General features: G+C 35.4%; 1 protein-coding gene across 3 annotated transcripts; it reads left to right on the top strand.

Annotated features, from left to right (window-relative positions):
• The first annotated feature begins 812 nt into the window (after nucleotides 1-812).
• On the top strand, nucleotides 813-3,918 carry LOC114755754 (uncharacterized). 3 transcript variants are annotated; one of them, XM_028944629.1, is made up of 2 exons: nucleotides 813-1,244; nucleotides 3,501-3,918. In XM_028944629.1, the coding sequence occupies exons 1-2, from the start codon at nucleotides 820-822 to the stop codon at nucleotides 3,604-3,606; spliced, it is 531 nt and encodes a 176-aa protein (XP_028800462.1). In that variant the 5' UTR covers nucleotides 813-819; the 3' UTR covers nucleotides 3,607-3,918. The 3 variants fall into 3 exon arrangements, with proteins under 3 accessions (XP_028800462.1, XP_028800461.1, XP_028800463.1); XM_028944628.1 differs by having other exon boundaries at nucleotides 3,477-3,918; XM_028944630.1 differs by having other exon boundaries at nucleotides 3,422-3,587.
• Nucleotides 3,919-26,968: the final 23,050 nt, after the last annotated feature.

Below are 26,968 nucleotides of genomic sequence, written 5' to 3'. Positions count from 1 at the left end.
ATTTATTATTCATATTTTTAGGGTTAAAATTGGCAGGATGTGATATACCTCATGTCCGTTTGGTCATTTTATTTATTTATTTTTGACCAAGAGTCATTTTACTTATCTGGATAACCTTTTTATCTATTTGAATTTCAATGAATATTTTCTAATCATTTTCCCTTTTGCTATCATTTTTCTTCAAAAAATTTTAATTGCCTTTTCTTTTGTTTTCCCCCTCTCTTATCCTTGCATCTTATATTTATTAAAATTTTATAACATTATTTATTTTTTAAAATTTAGTTTATTAAAATCTGCGTAAAATCTAGTATTGGTTTGATGGATGGCCAGCACTGTTCGCCTTTTTTAACATAATACTACCTCCGGTCCTTAATATAAGACCCTGTTTGACTTTTATTTTGGTCCTAAATATAATACCCCAATCTACTTTGTCTCTCATATTTATGCATTTTTTCCAAAATAGTCTTTCTAATAATTGTAGTTTTAGCCAATATAGTTGATTAGTAGAGATATTTTAGGAAAAACAACACCTATTTATTACAAATAACTAACTTAACTTCTTTCCTTAATCTCCTCAAAATAGTCAACTGGGTTTTATAATTAGGACCGGAGGAGGTAGTAATAATAATTGCTCTATTACCCGAAAATTGGGACCAAAATATCCAAACTCTGAAGAGGAGAATGAATCTTGTATTTTTGACCGGAAAAAAAAAAGAAAGAAGAAGGAATCTCGTTTTATCCAATATCTTGCTCCCCGGATCTTCCCACTTCAAATTCATTCCAAATTTTCGTTTGCTCCCAACGCCGAAACCTAAAAGCATGTCCACCATTTCTTCTTTCACATTCATAAACTCCAATTCCAATATCTTGTTCCCTTTTCCACTCTCTCCAGCCCCTCCTCCATCTTCTCGTACTTCCTCTGAGTTGCAGTTACTCCATCCTTCTTCACATTACCCTAAATTGCCTTCCACTTCTGTGATTCGCTCAATTTCTTCAAGAAAATCTCTAATCCACCTTTGTTGTAAATCCCCTGAAGCGGAAGAGCTGTACTCGCCGGAAGACGAGTGGCTCCAGAAGCTTCCCGATAAGAAGAAGCCCCTTTATTCGCACAGCTTACCTTGCATTGAGGCTTGGTTGCAGAATCTAGGTTTTTGTCAAAGCAACGACGATAGGGCTCTTTGGTTTATTCAGAAGCCAGATTGGCACGCTCAACTCTCTCTCGACATCACTGACCTCTATATAAGGTGTGTTTTTGGTTCGTAAAAATACAATTGAATTACTTTAGTCCTTGGACTTATGCACTCTCGGATTATATTATTCACTGGTGACTAAATATCATATGGCAAGTTGCAAATTGTAAAATTCTGAATTATTAATTTGTACATAAGTGTGAGGCATATTTTCCAGGTGTCATACTCGTGTGCCTTTTGTGGAGTTTTAAATGATTGAATTGATAGTGAAAGTCGGGTGTCTTACCTTAAACCTTGTGCATAAACTGACTGCGTTTTGGTTTTTCAAAGCACAAATTCTGATTCATGGATGTTTTCCATCGTTTCTGATTCAATTGAAGTTATGATGGATGTTTTCCATCGTTAAGTATTACCGTAGAATGCTTTGTATTTAGTACTTTGTTTACCTGCTTATTGTTGGAGGAGCATCCTGCTAGTGCATGTCAATAATTTGTATATGATGCCCAAGATCAAATAATAAATCGGTGAACTAATCTCACAATGAGGGAGTTTTATACGGATGTGCTTAATCAAATTAGCAGAATACTGCTGAACTGTGACTGGGCATGATTATGCAATAAAGAATATAGACTAGTATAGTACTTATCTGATGGCATTGAAACTTGAAGAAACATTTGTTCCTTGGTTTTGGCTCTTGTGCTTATCTGATGACTTCTATCTACCATTATTTTATTGCTTTATCAGTCACTCTGCTGAAACTAATGAATTTTTATTTGTTTCATCTGCTAACTTCAACTCTCTCTGACTCTCATTTTGTTTTTTGTTTTTTTTTTTTTTTTTTTTGTTTTTGTTTTTTTTTTTTTTTTTTTTTTTTTTTTTTTGGTTTTTGCCTGGACTGGGAAGCTAGCTTCCTTTTACAGTGTTAAAGCCTATATATGAATATTCATAAGCTGGAACAAGTAATATATGTGAACTACAGAACGCAAGATTTGGGTTAAACTCCAATATTGATATTCATGTGCATGATTCGCTGAAAGTTGTTATTATTGAAGAAGAAAAATTTGACGCTTAATTTTTGCATTGAGAATGGCGAATTTTACAATGCTGCATTGTTTATCGACTGTTACCTGCTTTCTGATGAAAGATTCCTGGTTATATTTACTAGAAGGTTGAATGGAACTACTGACCTATTCGTCCTTTTGAAATTTTCTTGTACGAGTAAATGTAGGGAAAACAAAAAAGTTCTCAGAATGATATGAATAGTTGCTGTCTTATGCAGAAACAAACTATGCCTAGCCCTTTTTATGGTCTAATGTTACTAAGAAGCCTTTGAGTTAAATTGAAGATGGAGGAATTAAGCTTTTTTCTCTCTAATCGTTATCGTCACTTTTGTTATTATACTGTGAGTTATTGCAATACTAGGAAATCTGCCTGAAGTAGTTTATTATCAGGCACATGGTATGACATCATCATTTTCCAAATTCCAACCTTTACTATAACAAGTACTATAACACTTTTTGGCTTGGTGTTAGATTCTGTGCACTCTGTTTCGGGATGGATATATCAATACTTCCATGCAGCACTTCCCAAATTTTCAGGAAATTTCCTTTGGCATTTGTTATGTGATTGAAGAGGAGAAGAATTAGAACAATATGTTGCTACCTCTGGTTCTTAATATAAGAGCTAACTAGAGATTAGATTTGGCCCTAAATATAAGATCTCGATTTATTTTGTCTCTTAAATTTATAATTCATTCTCTAAAATGTCACTGTTAATTACGAGTATCAATCAAGAGAGTTTACATCCAAGGGTAGTCATGCTGTATTTGTCTACGACTTCTGATACGAGTGGTTTGACTGTTTATATTATTGCATGCATGCTCTACTTTTTGTACTTTAAATTTTTCTTTGAAGCTGAAAGAGATGGATACCGAAGAGCATATAGGAAGAGGGACAAACTCTACTGCGATTGGCAGACAAATACGTACATTTGACTTTGTCTGGCGGTGGTTAACTTGCTTCCATAATTTGATTTTCTGTGTGGAAGCTGTGCCTCCCTGATTACATCCTTTATGCTACTGATCATGTTGTGAGCTTTGCATTTGATAAAACTTTTTGGTACTCTCATAGGAACTACGGAGATAGAGTATCGAGTAACTTAATTATGATTTCAATATGAAAATTAGAAAGCTGTTAAATACTAACTGATAGGGGAAAAATCCATCAAAACAGGAGCTAGAAAGGATTTCATCGACTTTTTTTGATGGAATAGGATTTCCTGTTGCAGAATGAAGATTCGATTATTGTGCAGGTATTTGAAGAGTGGACCAGGAAACCTTGAAAAGGATGTGGAAAGGAGGTTCAGCTACGCTCTGAGCAGAGAAGACATAGAGAATGCTGTCCTTGGAGGACCATAGCCATTTTATTTTCCATATTTTCCACCATTTTATTTTCCAGCTACCAAATATATGTATATTTGACTAAGGCTCCCGAAGTTAAAGTACCCTATCATGAATGGAAAAAGATGGTGTTTTACAATTTGACTGGGAAAGTGGGATTCAAAAGTAGATTTCAAGAATTATTTAGGCTGTTTGGATTGGTAATAGAAAAAGTAGTTTATTTTTAATTTAACTTATGAAAAAATTAGATTGGATAATGTGATTTATGTTTAAAGGAGTTTTTATAAGTAAGTTAGTTTGAATGAGTAAGTTGTTTGGATTATGATTAAATAAGCAAATTTAGTTTGTAAAGTTACCAAAATCAATATAACTTTTAATAAATAATAAAAAATTGAAAAATTATTAATTTACATAATATAATAATTTTAAATTATTTATAAGCTCATGTTTGTTTTATTTATAGGACCTAAATTTGAGGGGGTGTGATTTACTTTATAAGTTTTAATTTGGATTTGTATTAATATTTAATGTGTCTTTTTTTTTTGGTTGCCAAATTTTGTCCTAAATTATTTATTATCTTCTTTGCCATATTCTTTCTTATTACATTTTTTTCATATATATCTGTTTAAATTTTCTTCTCATTCATTATAAGGGAATATTTGGAAATAAAACTATATTTCTAACATTTATTACTTTTAGTTAATTTTAATTGATTTTTTTGTTATGGAGAATCCTTATATCTATTATGTCAAGTTCCTCAATTGTGTATGGCTATGTATTCATTTTTGTTTAATATGGATTTATAATTAAATGTTATTAAACATTAATATTTTAAAAATAGAACACATAGTAATGTTTAATTAAAGAATTTGACATGATGGATATAAGAAATTTGATGTAAGTATTGTCTTTGTTATTCGCAAATTAGTTATTTGAGACTTATAATAAGAACAAGAAGAAGTAGTAAACTTCTTAAAGATGGGACCTATTTTTTTAAAAAAATTTTGTCCTAAATTATTTACTATTTTTTTTTTGCCATACTCTCTCTCATTACATATTTTCATACATTTTTTAATCTTTTTTTTTCATTCATTATAAGTGTATATTTGAAAATAAAAATATATTTCTAATCTATTTATTACTTTTAGCTAATTTTAATTGATTTTTGTTATTTACAAATTAGTTATTTAAGGTTTATAATAAGGACCAGAAGGAGTAGTAAATTTTTTAAAAGTAGCACTCAACTCTTTTTTTAACTTTTGCTCTATGTAAGCTTCAAAGAGCAAAAGCTAAAAGTTAAAAGTCGTAAGCACCAAATTTTTGCTTATAACTTATTGTGACTTTTTATATAAAAATCAAATTATCCCATCACTAACCCAAACATTGCAATTTTATGGGTTGCACGTTTTCTCATTCAATCGCACGTTTAGATGCCTAAACATCCTCACACGGACTCTTGGACGCTCAGCGGTGCTATGCAAGTTCGGAAGTTGTAGTTTTATTATTATCTAGGTCACAATGTTATTTTGGTCCCTTGACACGTTATTTTGATTTCTTTTGATCCTTGACTTTTTCAACATCACCATAAAATCATTTTCCCTCGTTTGGAGTAATTTCAAAAATGATCTGTCGATGGTTAGCAATAATATCTTTTGTGATAATCATTTTTTCCTCGTATTAAAAGACTATCATAGTTTAAAGTTGTAATGAATATTGTTGGAATAAAACTTAATCTACCTTTGGTGGATTAGGCCCAAGCCCAAGAAGCCTTGGGTCTAGTTGGGATTTATTGAAAGATCAGGGGTAGATATTGGTAGAATATCTAATCTTCATTTTGAATTTTTGGTAGGAACAGTTATTAGGAGTGGGAGTACGTGCATATGAATATATGTATGATGAAAGATAAGTGCACTGGCTTTCTGCTATTTCTCTTCCTCGATAGATTTTCTGTCCAAATTCTTTCTCTTGGTGTATTCACTGTAAAACCATAAGTCTGTCTCTATACCTATGAACAGACTTTGTATAGGTAGAAGCATATAGAATATCACTTTTAGGTATACCCTAAAATTCCTCATTGGTATCAAAGCTAAGAATGATCCTGAGATTTTGTTTTTAGCTTTTACTTTGTCCTCCTCTACATGATGTGTTTAGATCCTGTGCCTGCGTTTTTTTTTTTTTTCATTTTCTATTATTATTCTACATTCCAATTGCCTTCTTCTATTAAGATACATATTGAGATGAGAGTTGCTTTCCTTAATTCCAGCAAATCCTTATATATCCTTTTAGTTTTTTAATTTCCAGCTCTTTAATATATGTTCCTTTGTTTTTGTTTTCGTTTTTTTTTCATTCTTCTCACTTGTATATAAGTTATTTGATGTTAATAAGATACTTTTAAATTTATTGAAGCAAAAGAAAGAGGCGTAGAGGAACTAAAATAGTGAATCGAAACTGAATAGTTTAGTTTTTGAAAGTGGGTCTTTCAAGAATCAACTTTTTTGTTGTCCAAATTAGTTCTATTGTGTAGAACTCCAAACAAAAAAACAAAGACAATGACACACACAAAAGACGGGCATCAAATAGTGAAGATATGGAGGAGAGAAGCTATCAGACCCGACCCTGTTCATAGCCGGGTCGCCCACAACCCGGTTGGAGGTTGAAGACAACCTCAATGGTGAAACAATGTCGTTTTATTGAAGTTCCTTCAACCCCACTTAGCAAAATGATACGCGTTACTAAGTGGAAATTAAAAAAAAAAATCTTTAAACAGCCCAATTTGCTACAAGGCTGAGAAGGTTTTTAGGCCGAAAAAAAATAAATTGACCTATTGCTTTCACGAAGCCCAGGGTAGATTTTTTTTAAAAAAATGAGGCCCAACAACAGATTCTGGCCCATGAGAATAAAATAATAGTTATTAAAATATATTTTAAAAATAAAATAAAATGAAATAATAAGAAAAGGGCCAAAACTATCACATGGCACGTAACACCACATGGCAGGCCTATTAACCATATGGCCACTGTCATTGAAGTGGCGACAATGCATGGAAACCGTATGACTCTTAGGTGTTGCGGTTAGCAGCCTCCATGGCTATGCGTGAAAAGCACGTGTTGGGTTTGAAAGTTGGCTTCACCAGACTTTTTTTCATTTTCTTAAGGATTTAATCTTCTCGAGGTACTTGTAGGTGCGTGAGACCTTTATTTGAGGTGCGATTTGTCTCTTAAAATTTCTAAATTTATGATCTTGACTATGACATATGATTTTCCTATTTTAGATGAATTTTACGTTTTTTTAAAAAAATTCTTAAAATTAATTTTTAATTCAATTTTTTTTAGGTAAAAATGGAACAAGAGGCTTCATTTGACATTGAAACTGATTTTTATGGTTCATTTAGTATAAAATACATGGATGATGTGTCTGCAATATGAACTATTAAGTGATGACTTTGAGGAGGCTCTAAAGATGAAACCGGAGGAGGACCTAGAGATGGACCCTAAGTTGGACCCAGAGATGGACCCTGAGGAAGATCTAGAAATGGACATTGAGGAGGACCAAGAAATGGACCATGGGGAAGACTTGGAGATGGACATTGAGGAGGACCCTGAGATGGATCTAGAGGAGGATACCGAGGAAGAGGATCTTCTTGAGTATCGTCCTGTGGAACACATGCAAGAACTTCAAGAAATTTATATAGATTTCGACCTAGCATTAACAACTTCCTATCCTTATGGACCTCTTGAATAGGACAAAGAAGTAAATCAACTTGTCACTCCTGCTTTGGGAAGAAAGATAGCGAAGTATGATGCAAGAAGAATTAAAATTGTCAGGGAAATAAATAGAGTTCTTAAAAGATATGTTATAAGCATGTATAACACTAAAAGCATTAACTTTTACACTAACATCATGATGATGTTTTGTGAAGAAGTTAGAGCTAAAAAGAAATGGAAGCTGAATGATACTTGGGTGTGTGTAAAATGTAGTAATTGAGAATCACGTCAAATCACCCAAGCTTAGAAAGGCTCTTGTCGATTTTTACACAGACATTTGAATTTTTGTGTGTGTAATGTTTCTTATTTTATGGTTTCTATACAAAGAGACATAGTTCTTTGTAATGCTTTTAGTATTATGACTTGACTTACATGCAAATTTGTTTAATGTTTTGGCATTTATTGAAATATCTATCTTGAGTAGGAGCTTTTAGGAAATAAACCTTTTAAAAGTTATATGTTTATTATAGAGCACTTATATTTAAAATTTTTGATAGAATCCAATGATAATGCTAGACTATATGAAATGGGAGGTATAAACGTATGCTTCTGATTGTAGACCAAGTATTGTCATTATTTGCTAGTTAGGAATACTATAAGTACAAAACATTATATACCGCATTAATGCTGTATAATTATTTAAATGTCTTTTAATTTTTTTTTTGGGTTCTTGTATAGGGAATAATCTTTTCATATGGAATAGCTTTGTCACAGAATTGAAAATGGAAACCAAAAACATCATAGCTGAACTGAATAAGGGTGAAAAACTTAATGAGGACAACTAGGATATCTAGCACAAAAAGGTGTAATACAATTTAGAGGAACAAGAGGCTTTAGAGCCCTTGGCCATCCTAATGAAGGAACCTGAAGCTGGGAATACGGCTCAACATTGAAAGATCAAGAGCTCTTCCAAGCATGGAAGAAGAAAAACCACATTGCTAAAATCACTCTACTGAGCGTCATGGCTGACTACCTCATGTGTGAGTTTGAAAAGCATGATACTGTTCAAGCTATGTGGATAGCCCTTAAAGACAAGTTTAGAGGTATGTCTACAAGCAAGCTTAGGAGATTTACAATTAAGTTCGATACTTATAAGGTTAAGGTGAGCACTTTCATAAAGCAGCATCTGAGGGCGATGTTTAATATGATAAGGGAACTCAAAGAGGTTGGGTATGCCTTGATTGATGAGCAATAGGTTCAAGCCGTGATAAGGCTGCTTCCTTCTAGTTGGGAACACATGAAGGTTAACCTTACCCAAAGTATTGTTACTTTTAATGATGTAGCCAAACATCTTAAATTGGAAGATAAGCTTTGGAGGCATACAAATCCTCTAGTTAGGCCTATTATACTGAGGGTATAGGAACTTCTAACTCAGAAGTTCTATAAGAAGGGAAAGAAAGGTGTCTCCAAATTTGAAAAGAACAAGAAGCAGTTCAAGAAGAAAGGCACAAAGGAGGCAAGAAGAAGAAATTTGACCTCAAGAAGGTTAAATGTTATGCTTGCCTTAAGATAAACCATTTTGCATGGGATTTCACCAAGCAAAATGAATAGGCAAAGTTATTAGTGGATTATGTGAATTCACATGTTTCTTATGTTTGAAGCATTTCTTTTCTAACTGAATCTTCTTGCTCGTCTTGGATTTGGACTCAAGATCAATTGACCATGTGAAAAGGGATTGTGGATCCTTTGTGGAAGATCGTTGGTTGCCACATCTAAGCAAGTGGCTATATGTAAGAAACAATACAAGGATTAAAGTGAAAGGTATTGGCACTTGCAAATTAGCCTTGCATGTTGGAAAAACCTTAGTCCTACATGATGCTTTTCATGCTCCTAACATCCAATGAAATTTAGTTTCTATTTTATGTCTTTTAGAACATGATTTTAATGTAAACTTTCATGGCAAGCTTGCAGACATATTTTTCAATTTGACTCTTTATGGTTCATCTTTTCTTTCAAATAAGTTCTTTATCATGGTTATTATTTGTAATTTTAATGCACACGATTGTTCTACTACTTCTTCTAGTACTATTGATATAAATACCGGGCATACTAGACTATGACATATTAATCAAAATAGAATGACTAAACTAGTTAAAGAAGGTTTGCTAGGCAAAATCACTAATATGGAAATATCCTTGTGTGAAAATTGTCTACCTAGAAAAGCAACTAGAAAACCTTTTAGTAAGGGAACTAGAGTTGAGAGTATACTGTAATTAATTCACTGTGATACATGTGGTCTCATGAGTACGAGGAGGAGGCATGGAGCATGGTACTTTATTACCTCTATTGATGACTATTCATAGTATGGTCATGTCTATTTGATCTCACATAAGTTGAGGCTCTTGAGTACTTTAGATGATACATAAATAACATAGAGAATCAGAGAGACAATAAAATTAAAACGTTGTGAACTGATTGAGGTTGTGAATACTTATACGATCAATTCAAAGAGCTCTATAAAGAAAAAGGAATAATAAGACAATTGACAATTCCAGTACTCCCTAAAAAAATAGAGTTGCTGAAAGGAGAAATAGAATACTCTTAGATGTGGTTAGATCGATGGTGGCTTAAGCAAACCTCCTAATTTCATTATGGGGTGACGCTTTATTGATAACCGCTTTTATACTTAACCATGTACCCTCAAAGTCAATGAGATCCACACCCTATGAATTGTGGATGAAACATAAGTATCCTGAGACTATGAGGGTTAGCTACATATATCCATAACGATTCTCATAGGTATAGGAAGTTGGGTCCTAGATGAAAGAAATGTATCTTCACAAGATATCAGAACAATCAAAATAATATGTTTTCATTAGAGAAAATGAAGATGGAGCTATTTTTGATGTTGAATTAAGAGACATAACATTTCTTAAAAATGAGTTTCCCAGTAGGTAAAAGTAGATCATACTATATCTCTTTATGAGACACAAGAACAAAGTAGTATAGAACAAACTCGTGATCCTTAATCATTTTAATACATTAGTGTTAGATTTAAGGTTTGATGGTAACAAATTAAGAAGTTTCTGGTTTAGTAAGTTGATCGATCACCTGATCGATTAAAGGATAATCATCACATGACAGATAAAATGTTTCTGTATATAAAGGTAACTTAACAGTAAAGTTAATCGATAACTTGCTAGATAAATCTGATTTAATGTGTTGATCGATCAAGGTTAACACTGCTTAGTATACAAGTATGCAAAAAATTATCGATCAATTGATCGATAATTTAATGATTGAACAACTGACAGATAAAGGGACACAATTCTGGTTAGCTTTTATCGATCACCTGATTAATCAATAAGCTATCGATGAGAAGACAGATAAATGGTAAAGCTCTTCTACTTAAGTTGTATTCTGTTTCATTTACCATTTATTGATCACCTTTTCGATAAGATATTTATCGATAACTTACTCTATCACTGCATAATAACTTAATAGATTAACGATATTTTGTTCAAGAGTGTTGACAGGTTCTTTAATCGATCAATTGATCGATCAATGGTTTATCGATCAAGTGATCAATCATCACCATATCACTGCACTTACTTGTTTTAAGCCTTTTTCAGATCACCTAATCAATCATTGAGTTATTGATAAAATGATTGATCATCCAATCTTCTGACACTTCTGTTTTCACATAGCGTGATCAATCAAGCCTTTTTCCTGACCTGTTTAAACTAAGTTCTTCTACAATATTTTATCAATAACTTAATTGATTAAGCTTTAATCGATCATTTACTTGATCATCAAATATCCTGTGACTTATCTGAGAAAATCTGTTTTAAACCTTTTATCGATTAGTTTTCCTATTATTCATTTATTGATAAAGTGTTCGATTAATGATGTTCAAAATCTATTTTCCTCATACTTAGCTTTATCGATAACATGATCGATCAAATAGTTTTCGATCACTTGTTCGATCATTGTACAAGTTCATTTCATAACAAGCTTTTCACGATGATTTAAAATCTCTTATATTTTTATCTTTAAGCTTTTCTCAGCCTTCCTTTTACGCATAATTCTCTTTGAAAGGATTCAAAGGCATAGATGAATTTAAAAGCTTTATTCTTGAAAATTTTCTTTTGAAGTCACTGTATTCATTTCTCATTGTTTATCGATCACTTATTCAATCATTTGTTGATCCATAAGCTTGTCGATAAATGCACATATATGTGACTAAAGTTCTCTCTATAATTAATCAAAAACTTGTGATTGAGCTCAAATTGTTTATACTATTTGATGAAATTTTCTATGTTTTTGTTACACTTTTTGGCTCATTTTAATGATATTTGTGCTTAATTGAGATTGAGGGTCTTTGTTTTGAGTTAGTGTTATTTGAGGGTAAAATTATCATATTTATTTATTAATTGCATTTAATTGATTTTTGGGACAATCGATACCTCAAACCATTTCTTTTTATTTCAGGACACTCAAGAAAAAGAGCCAAGAGTGAAAGATCAAGGAAGTGTAGCACACAAGACGCAATGACGCCTCTACTAGGTTTCACCACGGTGAAGAAAGGATCCTCCACTTGAAGATCCCTCTCGGCCAAGTTTCGCCGCAGTATACCCATACCTTCGTCGCGGTAAACCCCTCGAATCAGCAACCCAGACCCAAACCATTTTCAAAAATTTTACCTACCCACTCTCATATACCAATGATTGAGCTCAAGTTATTATTACCTTTTCATTACATTATCCATGATTTTGTGGTATTTTCTTGCCCTTTTTAATGATAATTGTGCTTAATTTAGATTAAGAGTCCTTACTTTAAGTTAGTGTCTTTTTGAGGATAAAATTGTCATAATTGGTTATTAATTGTATTCAATTGATTTCTAGGACAATTGATACTTCAATTTGTTGCTTTTTATTGTAGGACACTAGAGATTGGGGCCAGAATTGAAGAACTCAAGGCACAAGAAGCAAGAGAGGAGCCTCTGCCTCAGTTCGCCGTGGCACACTTTTGCTTTCGCCGCGGTGAACATCGTCCGTCAAGAAGGAAAGCTCTCGGCCATGGTTCGTCGCGGCGAACCCCTCGTATCAGCAAATTTCAGACCCGACCATTTCGGGAAAATCTGACCTACCCACCTCCAGGAACCGACCCATACACGTAATTTTCGGGTTAGAAACCCTATTTTGGGTATGGGTGAGGTCAGACATAAGGGGAGAGCCACCACCTACATTTCTATCATCATCTCTTCTCATCTTTCCCACAGAACCCTAATCCTCCATCTCCATCTCCTTTACCTTCCATCTTCCTGCACTTCTTCTTCATCCACCTTCACTTCCTTATCTCCTGACCATTATGGCTGAAGATTTAACTCTGGTTGGAGCTGATTCCAAGGCTATGATGAGCTAAGCTTTTCCAACTCTTGAAGATGGTGGAGTAGCATGAGTTTCCAAGCTTCAAAGGGGAGTTTTAGTTTTGATCTTTAGTTTCTAGCTATGTGTTTATAATTTCCTAGGTATAGGAGTTGTAAAGTCTTAGTTAGACACTTTGATTAATTCTATAATCATTGGTTAGTGATTAACTTTTGTAATTTGGATTGATTGATGTGGAACTTTGTGCTTAAATATATGTGGTTGCATATATGCTTATTGTAACTCTCATGATTCTCTCCTATCTTGCATGGTTATGTTTCGGTACTGAGTTGATTGTGTGTTACATTGAGCCAATTGCATGATCACTCTAAAATTACACATTAGGGAAGTTAAACAAAGTTTTCATTAATGAGTTCATTAATGTAAGCTTTGGACTCATTGAGTTAATGAGGTTCTTATTAAGAAAACCTAATGGATTTGTGAACTCCCAATATTTAAGTGAACTATGATTGCTATCAAAACCATTTTCAAGAGATTTCCTATCAATTATTTCCATTACATCATTATTATCTTAAAACACTAAAAACATAGTATCTTAGGTTTGTTTTCATTGCATTCAGTTTAGGCACCATTCATTTAATGTTAAAAACCCAAAAACCCCTTTTCATTACATTGCATGGCATTTAGTCTAACTTAGGTAATTAATTAAGGCTCCCAAGCGTGAATGACCCGAGTTTGCATTGTACTGCATAGCTTGGATTTATTTTTGAGTGAGAACCCCACAGCGAACGACGAAAGGCTCTCTTCAACCGACCCAGTACAACCTAATGCTGGTTTAGAAACCCTATTTTCGTGTAAGTGACATCATTCACTCACACCACAGCCTCCATCTCTATTCTCTCTCATCTTCCTCTCGTCTAACCCTAATTTCTTCCATTTTTCACTGTTAAACCTCCACCATGGGAAGCTCAGATTCATTCTTAGTTGAGATGCCTCAGACTTCTATGTGTGGCTAGGCGTTTTCCTTCCTCTTGAAGGTGTAGCAATGGCTGGAGTTCAATGAGCTAAGAAGGGGAGTAGTTTAATCATAGTTCAGTTATGAATTTATGAGTTTCTAGGTTTAGAATTTGTATTTTATAGTTGAACTACTTGATTATAGTTGTAATCAGCTTTGGATTTTCGTTTATGTAGTGGATTGGTTATTATAGAACCTTGAGCTTAAATATATAAAGTTTCATATATGTCAGTTGTAATCTTTTGATTCTCTCTACTCTTACACGGTTGTGTTTTGATATTGAGTTGATTTTTATTACATTTGACCTGTTGCATTAATCAATCTTTCTACACACACTAAGAGCACTTAACAGAATCTTGAGAAATGGAGTTCATTTATTAAGATTCTGGACTTAAAGAGTACTTTAAGGTTTATCATTTCAAAACTTAGTGATTTCTACTCCCATATCAATTGATTTTGAACTATGACAGCCTGAGCACACTTTCAAGAAGAACTTCATTATTAGTTGAATATTGTCTACTTGCATTCATTACTCATTTCCCTAAAATCCAAAAATATTTTGTTTATCATTCATTCAACTTACTTAATGATTTCGAAAAACCCAAAACTCCCTGTTTATGTTCAAGTTTGCATTGCATGACATTTAAGTTAACTTAGGTCCATTTCACTAAGGCTCTGTTTAAGTGAGACGACCCGAGGGTGCACCCTATAGTGCAATCCTTGGATAAAAATTTTGATTTAACCTCCAAGGTCTGGAACAGGTTTGGAAAATCAAATGGCGCCATTGGCGGGGAGCCAAGAAATTGGTTCGTTAGGTTAGCTTGTGTCATTTATTGTCAATTGAGGTTTTAAGACTTTTTAGATTGCATTTTAGGTAGCTTAGGTGCATATTTGTTCATAGTAGAGGTCTTTATTTTGCATAGAATCAACTTTTTAGAAATACAAACAGATATACTTATTTTCTATACCTTTAGCATTTTTACTCTGCATTTGCATCATCCAAAGTCTGTCTTGCTCTCTGTGACCTTTCGTCATGGCATACTTCTACTTTCACCATGGCCAACTAGTAAAAATACTTGAGGATCCCTCTCGGGATACCTTTACAGCGGCATACTTCTGCTTTCGCCGCGGCAAACCTGCTACATTCAGCTCACAGACTGTCTCGGCCTACCTTCGCCTCGGCATACTTTTGCATTGACCACGGTGAACCCTTCTAGAAAAAGTTTTGAAACTTGAACTTTTTGCCTTTCTTTCTGTGCATTCACACTCATACTCATACATACACTTGCATCTATCACAATTCATCCTTTTATCTGACTTTGTGTACTGCAAGTCAATTTTGTTTGCTCTTTCTCTGTGAATTTGTTCTTGTATGCCATAAAAAACCAAGCTTATACCTTTTAACCCTGAGATTGAGAGAAGACTTAGAGAGATAAGAAGAGAGAAGAGAGTTGAGGGGACAAGTGAATTAGTGGTTGAACAAGAAAACATCTTTGTGGAATCTAGCCTATCTAGTAGCAAGAGTGAACCTATTGAAGAAGAGATCATGGCTAATTTACCACCTAACCCACCTAATCCTAACCCTAATGCTAACCAAGTGAAGAATAGAGGCAATAGAGGGAATGGAGAACAAGAAAGAGTGGGAGAAAATAATAGGCACCCTTGAAGAAGAACAATTAGGGAAGCCACCACATCTGATGTCAATTTTGACCCCTTTACCGCTGTATCTCCAAATTTTGAAGTTAACTTTGAGATTAAAGGTTTATTGGTTAACTCACTTCCAAAATTTCATGGCTTGACAGGAGAAGATCCTTATCTTTATTTGCAATCCCTTTCTATGGTTTGTAAGAGCATGAAGCTTGTGGGAGCATCGTTGGATCAAGTGCTGTGGAAGGTTTTTCATTTATGATTAGAGGGTAAAGCTCAAGAGTGGTACATGAGCCTTCCAAGGCATGTGGCTTATGCATATCACAGTTGGGGGACTTAAGGAAAGCATTCTTGGAGAAATACTTTCTAGCTTCTTGGACTTCATCAATGAGAAAGGAGATCTATTCAGCTAAGCAAGATTATGAGAGTCTCTTTATGACTACTGGAATAGATTTCAAGACTTGCTCTTAAGATGCCCACACCATCAAATTCCAGATGAACAATTAGTGCAGTATTTTTATGATGGGGTGAAGAACCAAGAGAAGGGTATGTTAGATGCTGCATTAGGAGGATCTTTGATAGACTCCAATGCTGATGTGTCTGCCTTGTTTAAATCCCAAATCCCAGTAATGTGTCAAGACCCTGGATCTTTCACTATCCCTTGCACTATAGGAAAAGTCACTATAGGGGGAGCCCTGCTTGATCTAGGAGCAGCCATTAATGTCATGCCTAAGTCCGTTTACACTTTACTAGGAATCAAGACTCTTAAGTCTACTACTGTTGTACTCCAACTAGATGATAGGACTATTAGGTATCATGAGGGCATTATTGAGGATATTTTGGTCCAAGTTAAGGATTTGGTTTTTCCTACTGATTTCTATATGCTTGACATGTCTTCTGAGCTTGTAAATGACACCACACTAATCCTTGGTCGACCTTTCTTAAGGACTGCTAACACCATGATTAGCATGAAAGAGGGGACCATTACAATGGAAGTGGGTGATAATAAGGTTTCTTTTAACATCTATGAAGCAATGAAACATCCTTGTAAGGACTATTCACTTTTGGGTGTTAACATGATAGACATTGTTGTTGAGGATGCTTGCTCTGAAATTGAATTGCAACATGATTCTTTTTATTCTGACCTTTACTCTACTGACTCTAATGAAGAAGAGGAATATGTTTCTTCTTTTTCATCTCTTTATTCATCTCTTTCTACTTGTTCATGTGGTGGTGACATGACATGCCTTAACTGTACTATAGTTAATTGCATGCTTTCCATCCCGTATACATTCTCTGTGTCATCTATCGATGTGGATTCAAATTGTGATTCCTCTATTATCAGTGATGATTCCCTTGGGAAAAGGTTTTTTGTTGATATTTCATATTACCCTAACATTTCAGAAGCTGATGCTGAAACAGAGAATGATAGTTGGGGAAGAAACCCTCCAAGGCGGTTGCTACTATAGATCAACTTGAAGTTGGTTCAATGCTTAGAGATGAGGGAAAAGCTTATCATATTCAACTAGAGCTGACCTTGGTTGAAGGAAAGGGGAGTAATCTATTCTCTCTTGAACTTCATAAACTGATCCCTTCTGTTGTGCAACCACCTATACTTGATTTGAAACCCCTACCCCCTACTTTGAAATATGCTTTCCTTGAGTTTAATGAACAATTACCTGTTATTATTGCTAACTCGCTGTCTGAGGGTGAGAAAGAGAGACTCTTAACTGTTTTAAGGGAGCATAAGAGGGTAATAGGGTAGACCTTAGCGGATATCCCTGGAATTAGTCCAGCTATTTGCACACACAGGATTCTCCTTAGTGAGGGATCAAAACTAGTGAGGCAGCCCCAAAGACAACTAAACCCTCTTATACTTGATGTAGTTAAGAAGGAAAATACTAAGCTTTTGAGTGCAAGGATTATCTATCCTATTTCTGATAGCGAATGGGTTAGTTCGGCACACGTATTACCCAAAAAAGAATGGGGTGACAGTGGTTAAGAATGAACGGGATGAACTTATCCCTACAAGGGTGCAAAATTCATGGCGTGTGTGCATAGACTATAGAAAACTCAATGATGCCACATGAAAAGATCACTTCCCTATCCCTTTCATAGATCAAATATTAGAGAGGCTTGTTGGTAAGTCACATTATTGTTTTCTAGATGGCTTTTCAGGTTATTTTCAGATTCCTATAGCCCCCGAGGATCAGGACAAAACCACTTTTACATGCCCCTTCGACACCTACACTTATCGTAGGATGCCATTTGGGTTATGTAACGCTCCAGGCACCTTTCAAAGGTGCATGATGGCAATTTTTAGTAACCTTGAGAAAGACATGGAAGTCTTCATGGATAACTTTACAGTCTATAGGGAGAGCTTTGATCAGTGCCTGAATAGCCTAAAACAGGCCCTTGAGAGGTGCATAGATAAGAAGTTGGTCTTAAATTTTGAGAAATGTCATTTTATGGTGAGTAGTGGGATAGTCTTAGGCCACCTAATCTCCCAAAAGAGGATTAAGGTTGATAAGGCTGAAATTGAAGTTATTTCCTCACTTTCTTACCCCACCTGTCTTAAAGATTTAAGATCCTTCTTAAGGCATGTAGGGTTTACTGGTGATTTATGAAAGATTTTAGTAAAGTTGCCCTACCCCTTTCTATTTTGTTGAAAAAAGATATGGAATTTAACTTTGATGACAGTTGTAGACATGCCTTTGATACTCTTAAATCTATGCTTGTTTCACCTCTAATTTTAACTGCACCTAACTGGGATTTACACTTTGAACTATCATGTGATGCTTCTAATTTTGAAGTGGGTGCCATGCTTGGTCAAAAGGAGGAGAAGCAATCCAGAGTCATAGCTTATGCCTCTAAAACACTTGATCTAGCTCAAGTCAACTATACCACCACCGAGAAGGAGATGTTTCCTATTGTGTTTGCCTTAGATAAGTTTAGGCAATATCTAATCCATTCTCAAGTGGTTGTGTTTACAGATCATGCGGTTGTCCGCTATCTACTCAAGAAGCCACAATCTAAGCCAAGACTGATAAGGTGGGCTTTGCTTCTGCAAGAGTTCGATATTGAGATAAAAGATCGAGCCAGGGCAGTGAATCAAGTAGTCGATCACCTAAGTAGGCTACTAGAGGACACAAGGGGAGTAGACTCTTCTGAACTCACTTGTGACTCTTTTCCTGATTTCGCTTTATGTGCTTTGGTTGTTAAAGAGCCTTGGTATGCTGATATTATCAATTATCTCATGACTAGTGTCACATCCAGTAATATGACATTTACGGAATAGGAATATTCCTAAATAATTAAGTGTCAAAAATGACAAGGAGAAATAGAAGAAGTTTGGTGGAAAATAATTATTATAATTTTCAAGCCAATTATAAAAAGTTTGACTAATTAAGGGAAATTGGTCAAGAATAATTATGGAGAAATATTCCAAGCCTCGAAAAATTAAGGAAAAATAAGGAAAATGTTTCTTGACAATTGTATCAGATTATAAAATTAGTTTTATGACCAAATTGCCCTTAGAGAAATTACTAGGGAATTTAAGGGCGATTTAAGCTAGTTTAAGGTCCTTTATTTGGAAAATTCCAAATAAATATTTTTAAGGAGAATAAAATCCCAAGAAAAGTCCTATGATATCCCAAGGAATTGTAAGAGATTATGAAATTAAAAGGAGGCCCTCAAGTATCCAAGATTTTTCCCAATTCCTTTGAAAAGAGGAAAAATCACTAAAGAAAAGGAAAATAGTTTCCCTTTTTATTTAATTATTGGGAAATTAAAATTGAGACAAAGAGGACAATTTGGGAAGATAAAAATAAGGAGAATAATTTATGGATTTGACAGAAAATAATTACAGAGGCCAGAGTACTGTAATTATAGAAAAGAAGTTAAACCCGGAATAGACATGCACCGATAAAGTTTTAATCGGAGTCTTGCACTTTGCTTGGCCTATAAGTCGCCACTTGTCAAGCCTTTAATAGATGGTAATTAAAGCTTTCCAAATGCCAATCTACCAATAGAGAGGATCTTGACTTTGGAATTTAATTACATTATGATTTAAGTTAATTAAGAGAGAGGATTAAGACTAAGTAGGCTTATGACACTTGGCATGACATTAATGATGGTTGGTGGGATATTTTTGGTTCATTAATGAGCTCTTCTTTCCCCCTAAATCTGATTATGGTTCGGCCAAGGTGAGAGCAAGAGAGAAAAGAGAGAGTTTCAAGTGGAAATCAAGGGAAAGCCATCAACTTTGATCAACCAACCAAGCTTCAAGGTTAGTTTTTGTTCTTAAGTTGTTCTCCACATTGTTTGCTTGAGTTGTATGGTTGAAAATCCTAGTTTCTCTTCTCCTTTGATGCTGGCCGAAACATATATATGGTAGAGGAGGAAGTTTTATGGTTCAATCTTACTAGAACACTTCAAACTATGGTGGATCCTAGTTGTGGTTGTAGGTTGATTTTGAAGTGTTTTCCTTGCCATGTTGCTTGAGTTTCATTTCGGCCAAGGCTAGATCTGGACCCTAGGATGAGTTTTTCAAAGTTTTGAGGCTTCCATTGTGTTCAAAATGGAAAATAGTGTAGGGTAAACCTAAAGAACAAGTGTTGGAAGCCATAGAGTCAAAGTTGAAATTTTTGGTTAAGGAACCCTAATGGGTCGGCCAAGCTGAAACTGAAAGGAGGAAATTTATTTTGTTAAATCCAAGTAGATATTTGGAATCTACATGAAAAATCATGTAGGGTTGAGTCAAGAAGTGATTTTTAGGGTTTATGGAAACCAACTCTAAAAATTCAAAAATCTCATCCCCCAAATATAATGTAACATTTTAGGGCCTGAAACTTTCAGTGCAAGCTGCAGATTGGAGGCTAAATTATGGTGTCACACCATAAAAATTCGTGGACATTTGGTTATGTATAATTATCAATGGTTTGTGCTGTAACCCTAAGTAGGATGTTAGTTTAGAGTCACATTTTATTTAGTTACCAAACGAATTTCTGCACAAAATTTGGTATGGTTAGAGTTGACGTTCTGAGCTTCAAATTGATATGTAGCATTTTAAAAATAGCCAAGTATACGATTTTTAATGATTTTTCAAAGTTAAAGGTCAGAATCTGGGAGAAAAGGTTTTTGGCAAATGGACAGTGTTACCTTTCACAAAAACCTAACACTTTTTCATAAGGAATTGGATAATGAGATTTTGTTTTTTTTTGAAAGAGGACTTAAAGAGCTTTAAATAGAATTTTGAACCACCCCATTTCTATTTTTATGGAATAAGTTATGAATTTTTGAAATTGGGCTAGAAAACTGGATTTTTACCCGATGAACAGTAAAAATCCGAAAATTAGCGTTTTTCATGAATTTTTGAGCCCAAGACCATCCAATGTGGTCTAAAATGGTTTTGATTAAACCCTAATTGGATCCAATAGTAAGGTGTGACAACTGGACTTACCCCTCCTTTTATGTCTAGATTTTAGGCAGAAGCTTTGAAGTGAGTCCTGACACTACATATAGGATGCACCTCATCTGTGGAGAATGTGTAGTGATCAAGTTATTAGGAAGTGCATGCCGAATGAAGATTTCGAGCCCATCATTTTAGCTTGCCATTCCATGGTTTGTGGGGGTCATTTTAGTGTAAGGAGAACATCTAGGAAAATCTTAGATTCTGGATTTTATTGGCCAACCCTTTTTTAAAGACTCTTTTGCATTTTGTCGGTCCTTTGAAAATGTCAACGTTTTGGAGGGTTAGGAAAAAGGCATGAGATGCCTCAACAGCCTTTATTGTTTTGCGAAATCTTTGATGTTTGGGATATTGATTTCATGGGACCCTTTCCTTCATCCTTTGGATTTGTATATATTTTGTTAGCTGTAGATTATGTGTCCAAATAGATAGAAGCGATACCTTCTAGAAAAGATGATGCCCAAGCTGTTTCAAAATTTCTTAAATCAAACATTTTCTGTGGGTATGGAATCTCGAAGGTTGTAGTGAGTGACGGGGGTACACATTTCTGTAATAGGATTTTAGATAATCTGTTTTCAAAATTTGGTGTCACTCATAAAGTCTCCACTGCCTACTATCCCCAAACCAATGGTCAAGCTGAAATTTCAAATAGAGAGGTGAAGCACATACTAGAAAAGATGGTAAAGCCTTCCAAGAAAGACTGGAGTTTACATTTGGAAGAAGTATTGTGGGCTTACCGGAAGACCTACAAATCACCCATTGGCATGTCCCCTTACCGCTTGGTCTTTGGGAAAGCTTGTCATTTACCAGTGGAGCTCGAGCACAAGGCCTATTGGGCAGTCAAGCGGTGCAATTTGAATATAGAGTTTGCCGGAAAGGAAAGGAAATTGCAGCCGCAAGAGTTGGAGGAGCTTAGACTTGAAGCCTATGAAAACTCTAGACTCTACAAGGAGAAAACAAAGTTCGTGCATGACCAAGGAATCCTATAGAAGCACTTTAAAGAGGATGACCGAGTACTATTGTATAAGGCCCGGTTCACTTTCAAGCAAGGAAAATTCAACACTCGATGGGACGGGCCCTACACAGTTACTAGAGTGCACAGCTTTGGCATGGTTGAGCTTTTGCATGGGGAAATTAGAGCCAGACTCAAAGTCAATGGTCATCTATTGATGCTCTATCATGAGAATCAAAAGCCTCCTTAATTCCCAGGTTGTTTCTTTCCTTCACTCATTTACTTACTTTTGCCCTATTATTGCTCGTGATATATTCTGTGCATTGGTATGCAGATTGAGTGTTGGGAAGAAACCATCTCAGTAGTATAATTTCAATGTAGTTAGTTATTTTCCTCTTCAATAAGATTCCCTTCTTGGTTTTGCTCTTTCTAGTTGTGTGCTTAGTTGTCAAAGTGCGGCAAATTGTTAAATTATCTGTTTTTTATTGATAGAGAAAGTTTGCTACTCTATTTTGTGTGTTGTGCTGCCTTATCATGTGTTTATTGAGCACCTGTTGATCTCATTTTGTACACCTCAAAGTTTCTAAAGTATCCAGCTGCCCCTTTTGTTTATATGCTTTATTTCTCTGCTGCTGTGTTGTTTCTGTTAGTTTTTGGGTCTCTCTGGCTACTTTTGCCATAGCACACTTCATCCTTCATCGCGATGAAGTTGCCTAGCTTCTGTTTATTGCTTTTAGTGAACTTTCACCATGGTGAACTCCAACTTTTGCCACGGTGAAGCTCACCCAGTTCTGTATCTCGCTCTCAGGATACTTTCGCCGCGGCAAACTTATGGTTTTGTCGCGGCAAGGTCCCTTTTTCTTTCCTTTCTCTTCATCTCAGGAAGGTTTCACAGTGGCAAACTCATTCCTTTGTCGCGGTGAAACCCCAGATTCTGCACAGAACGTTTTATTTAAACCTATTTTTTAGTGTCAAATTACCTTTTTGCCCTTTGTAATTGCCTTCCCATTTAATTTCTTTAACTCCATTTTCGTCTTTTCACCTCCCTTCAACCTTTAACCTCCCAAAACATCCCCTTTGGTTACCACAAGATTCACGAAAACCACCCCCTCTTTAGCATCCTCCAAACTGTCGCCCCTTTCCCCCCTCTCCTCGCCTACTTTTTCTTCCCCATCTTGTCCCGTTTTGGCCACCACTCATCTTCAGTTTGCCTCGCTGCCTGCCATCCTCTTCCCGGTTATCCTTAATCCCTGTGGTGCTTATCATCTTTAGTGCCTACTCACCCCTTCTCTATGTAAGTTTCCTCTTTCTCTTTTTTAAGTTTTTCTTCTTTCTTTCTTTTTCAGTTACTTCATTATTTGTTTAGTTCCTTTGGTTGGTTGTTTAGTTGGGTTATTTTTTTACTATCAGTTTTGGTTATGTAGCTCTTAGGCTATCTAATGATTCATGGTGCATTTTGTTTTTTAGTGATTCCCTTACTCAATTTTAAAAGTTTTTGGTAAATTAAAAACCTATGAATCATTACATAGCCATTTGCTATTGCCTGGGTTGTTAATTTTGGTTTTTCTGGGGTATTTTTAGTTATTGTCTATTTGGTCTTGTTTTGTTTGTTTTGTTTGTTGTGTTTAGAGTATGCCTCGTACTAAGAATCCTACGCCTGTGTCTGAATCTGATTCTGGGGATGAATACACTTTTGAGGAATTGTATGAAAAGATTTATAAGAGACCTCTTCTCAAAGAGCGACGTTTTCCCTTAGACTCCCCAGATAACCCTTTTGTCCGCCAGCTCCAACCATCCCAATTGACTAGTTTGGTCCAGGAGCGTTCTATGGGCATTGATGCTTTTGTTCGCCATTTTTACACCTATGCCCGATTCCATGGTTCCATGATCATTGATTTTCGCAATGTCTGTGTCCACCATCCTTTTATCACTGAAAACATCTGCTTCCATTACCGCCTGCCTCCTTGTCGTCATTCTGGTTATTCTGAATACAGAGATAACTACCCTTTTGACTATGTTGTCCAAACCCTATGTCATGAAGGTGCCACTTGGCATCGCCCACGCACTACAGAACAACACCTTAAGCGATCCGAGTTCCGACCTGAGGCTCGTCCTTAGCTGCACTTTGTCTGCAACAACTTAGTACCCACCACCCACCTAGCCAATGTTCCTAAGTGTGAAGCCCTATACATTTACCTTCTCATGACAGGCCGCTCATTTAACGTAGTTGACACCATTTACTCAGCTCTCTATGATGCCATCAACACCCCCAAACTCACCAATAGCATCATTTTCCCCCACCTAGTCACTAACCTTTTCGCGCTGCCAATGTCCTTGAGTACAACAATGATAGCTACTTTGAGCTAGCCCCTTTGTTTCAATATGACTGCCTTAAGCAGCCTGTCATTGGACCACCTCCACCCGTCCAACCTATTTATGACGTTGGAGCAGCCCATGCAGCTGGTGCACCAGCCCCAGAAGGCCAAGAAGGCCAAGAAGGCTAGGAAGATCAAGAAGCCCCTGAACCTGACACCTTAGACACCCTATCTGATGATATCGATGAGTTGGCAGATCATGTCTACCAGTTGCATGTCACACTCCTCTGAGAGATGAAGAGGCAGAAGGACCACAATGCTCTTTATAATCGAGACCGACGTTACTGCCATCGTGTAGATGTTTTGATTGCTGAACAGTTGAACTTCCTCCTACCTTTCGAGGAGGATGACCCTCAGAGCGGAGCTGGCATATCTGGAGCAGGCACTTCTGGTGCAGGACCATCTGGGTCTGGGGCGGATGATACTAGGACACAACAGTAGTTCTTTCTTTATGTGCTTTGTTTCTTGTTCTTTATTTCTATTTTGAGTCAGCATTGCTAGAAACTTGTTAAGCTTTTTGGTGTTTTCATTACTTTGCTGGATTGGATGTTGGTTTAACTGTTTGGCTACTGATGGCCTTCTTATTTTGCTGTTATCTTTACAATTGCATTGATCCCCTCTGCTATTTTCACCTATCCTTTTTGTTTTTCCTGCAACCTATCACCTTCCTCCCTCATCTTTGTGAATTCGATGTGTTGTGCTTCAATTTAAATTGGACTTCATAACTTCCAGTTCACTTGTTGATTGGTTTGCATACACCAGTTTAAATATTGAGGACAATGTTGTGTTTAAGTGTGGGGGAGGGATCTCTATTTTTTATTTCAGCAAATGCTTCATCATGCATCCATTTTGACCATTTAGGTGCTTTAAAACTAATCAATTGTGGCATTTTTGAAGTCATTGAAGTTAACTTTCAGGGAAGTTTGAAAATTGCATTGCATTCTGTCTTTTTGTCAACCTTCGCCGTGGTAAACTCCTTCTTTCCCCACGGCAAAGCGCTTCTTTCTCAACTACTTTCACTTCTCAGCCATACTTCGCTGCGGCCAACCAATGTTTCACCGTGATGAAGTCACAAAAAAAAAAAGCTTTGCAATTTTATTTTTCTTCCTTCAGAAATCCTCCTGGTTTAGATTCTTAATGTCACATCCAGTAATATGGCATTTAGGAATAGGGATATTCCTAAATAACTAAGGGTCAAAAATGACAAGGAGAAATAGAAGAATTTTGGTGGAAAATAATTATTATAGTTTTCTAAGCCAATTATGAAAAGTTTGACTAATTAAGGAAAATTGGTCAAGAATAATTATGGAAAAATATTTCCAAGCATTAGAAAATTAAGAAAAAATAAGGACAATGTTCCTTGAGAATTATATGGGATTATAAAATTGGTTTTATGAACAAATTGCCCTTAGAGAAATTACAAAGGAATTTAAGGGCAATTTAAGCTAGTTTAAGGTTCTTTATTTGGAAAATTCCAAATAAATAGTTTTAAGGAGAATAAAATCCCAAGAAAATTTCTATGATATCCCAAAGAATTATAAGAGATTATGGAATTAAAAGAAGACCCTCAAGTATCCAAGATTTTTCCCAATTCCTTTGAAAAGTGGAAAAATCACTAAAAAGAAGGAAATTAGTTTTCCTTTTATTTAATTATTGGGAAATTAAATTTGACACAAAGAGGAAAATTTGGGAAGATAAAAATGAGGAGAATAATTTATGGATCTGATAGAAAATAATTACAGAGGCCAGAGCACTGTAATTATAGAAAAGAAATTAAACCTGGAGTCAAAGTGTACCGATAAAGCAATACTAGAGTCTTGCAATTCAAATGGTTCACATTTAGCCATGTGTCAAACCTCTAATGGATGGTAATTAAAACTTTCCAAGTATCAAGCCACCAATGGAGAGGATCTTGACTTTGGAATTAAATTACATTATGATTTAAGTTAATTAAGAGAGAGGATTAAGATTAAGTAGGCTTATGACACTTGGCAAATCATTAATGATGGTTGGTGGGATATTTTGTACACATTAATGAGCTTTTCCTTTCCCTAAATCAGATCATATTTCGTCTAAGGCATGAAGAGAGGGAAAAAGAGAGAGTTTGAAGGGAAATCAAGCAAAAAGCAAGCATATTTGATCTTCCAACTAAGATCCAAGCTTGGTAAGTTGTCTTAAGATGTTTCTTGCTTTGTTTTATTGCTTTGTATGGTTGAAATTTCTGGTTTTCCCTCTTCATTTGGAGCTGGCCGAAATGCTTATGGGGTTAGGGAGGAAGTTTTATGGTTCAATCTTGCTAGAACACTTCAAAGTATGGTAGATCCTAGTGGTTATAAGTGGTTGAAGGTTGATTTTGGAGTGTTTTCTTGGTTGTGTTGCTTGAGACCCATTTCAGCCAAGGCAAGATCTAAACCCTAGGATGAGTTTTTCAAAGTTTTGAGGCTTCCATTGTGCTCAAAATGGAAAATAGTATAGGGTAAACCTAAAGAACAAGTGTTGGAAGCTATAGAATCAAAGTTGAAATTTTTGGATAAGGAACCCTAATGTTTCGGTCAAGCTGAAACTGAAAGGAGGAAATTTATTTTGTTAAATCCAAGTAGATATTTGGAATCTACATGAAAAATCATGTAGGAATGAGTCAAGAAGGAATTTTTAGGGTTAAAGGAAATAAACTCTAAAAATTCAAGAATAAAGATTGAAGCTTTAAGGGGTTTAGGAATTACTTGATTTATGTTGTTGATTTTTATGAGGAATGGTTGATGATTCTTGCTGCCTTTTTTATGGATTGCCATACTAGGGTTTGGCATTTGCGGAAGCAAGAAAGAAGAAC

This window comes from Neltuma alba, unplaced genomic scaffold (assembly GCF_004799145.2).
Source record: "Neltuma alba isolate B1F8T4 unplaced genomic scaffold, ASM479914v2 tig00010333_pilon, whole genome shotgun sequence".
In the NCBI taxonomy this organism is placed as follows: domain Eukaryota; kingdom Viridiplantae; phylum Streptophyta; class Magnoliopsida; order Fabales; family Fabaceae; genus Neltuma; species Neltuma alba.
This window is presented reverse-complemented; position numbering and strand designations above follow the sequence as displayed.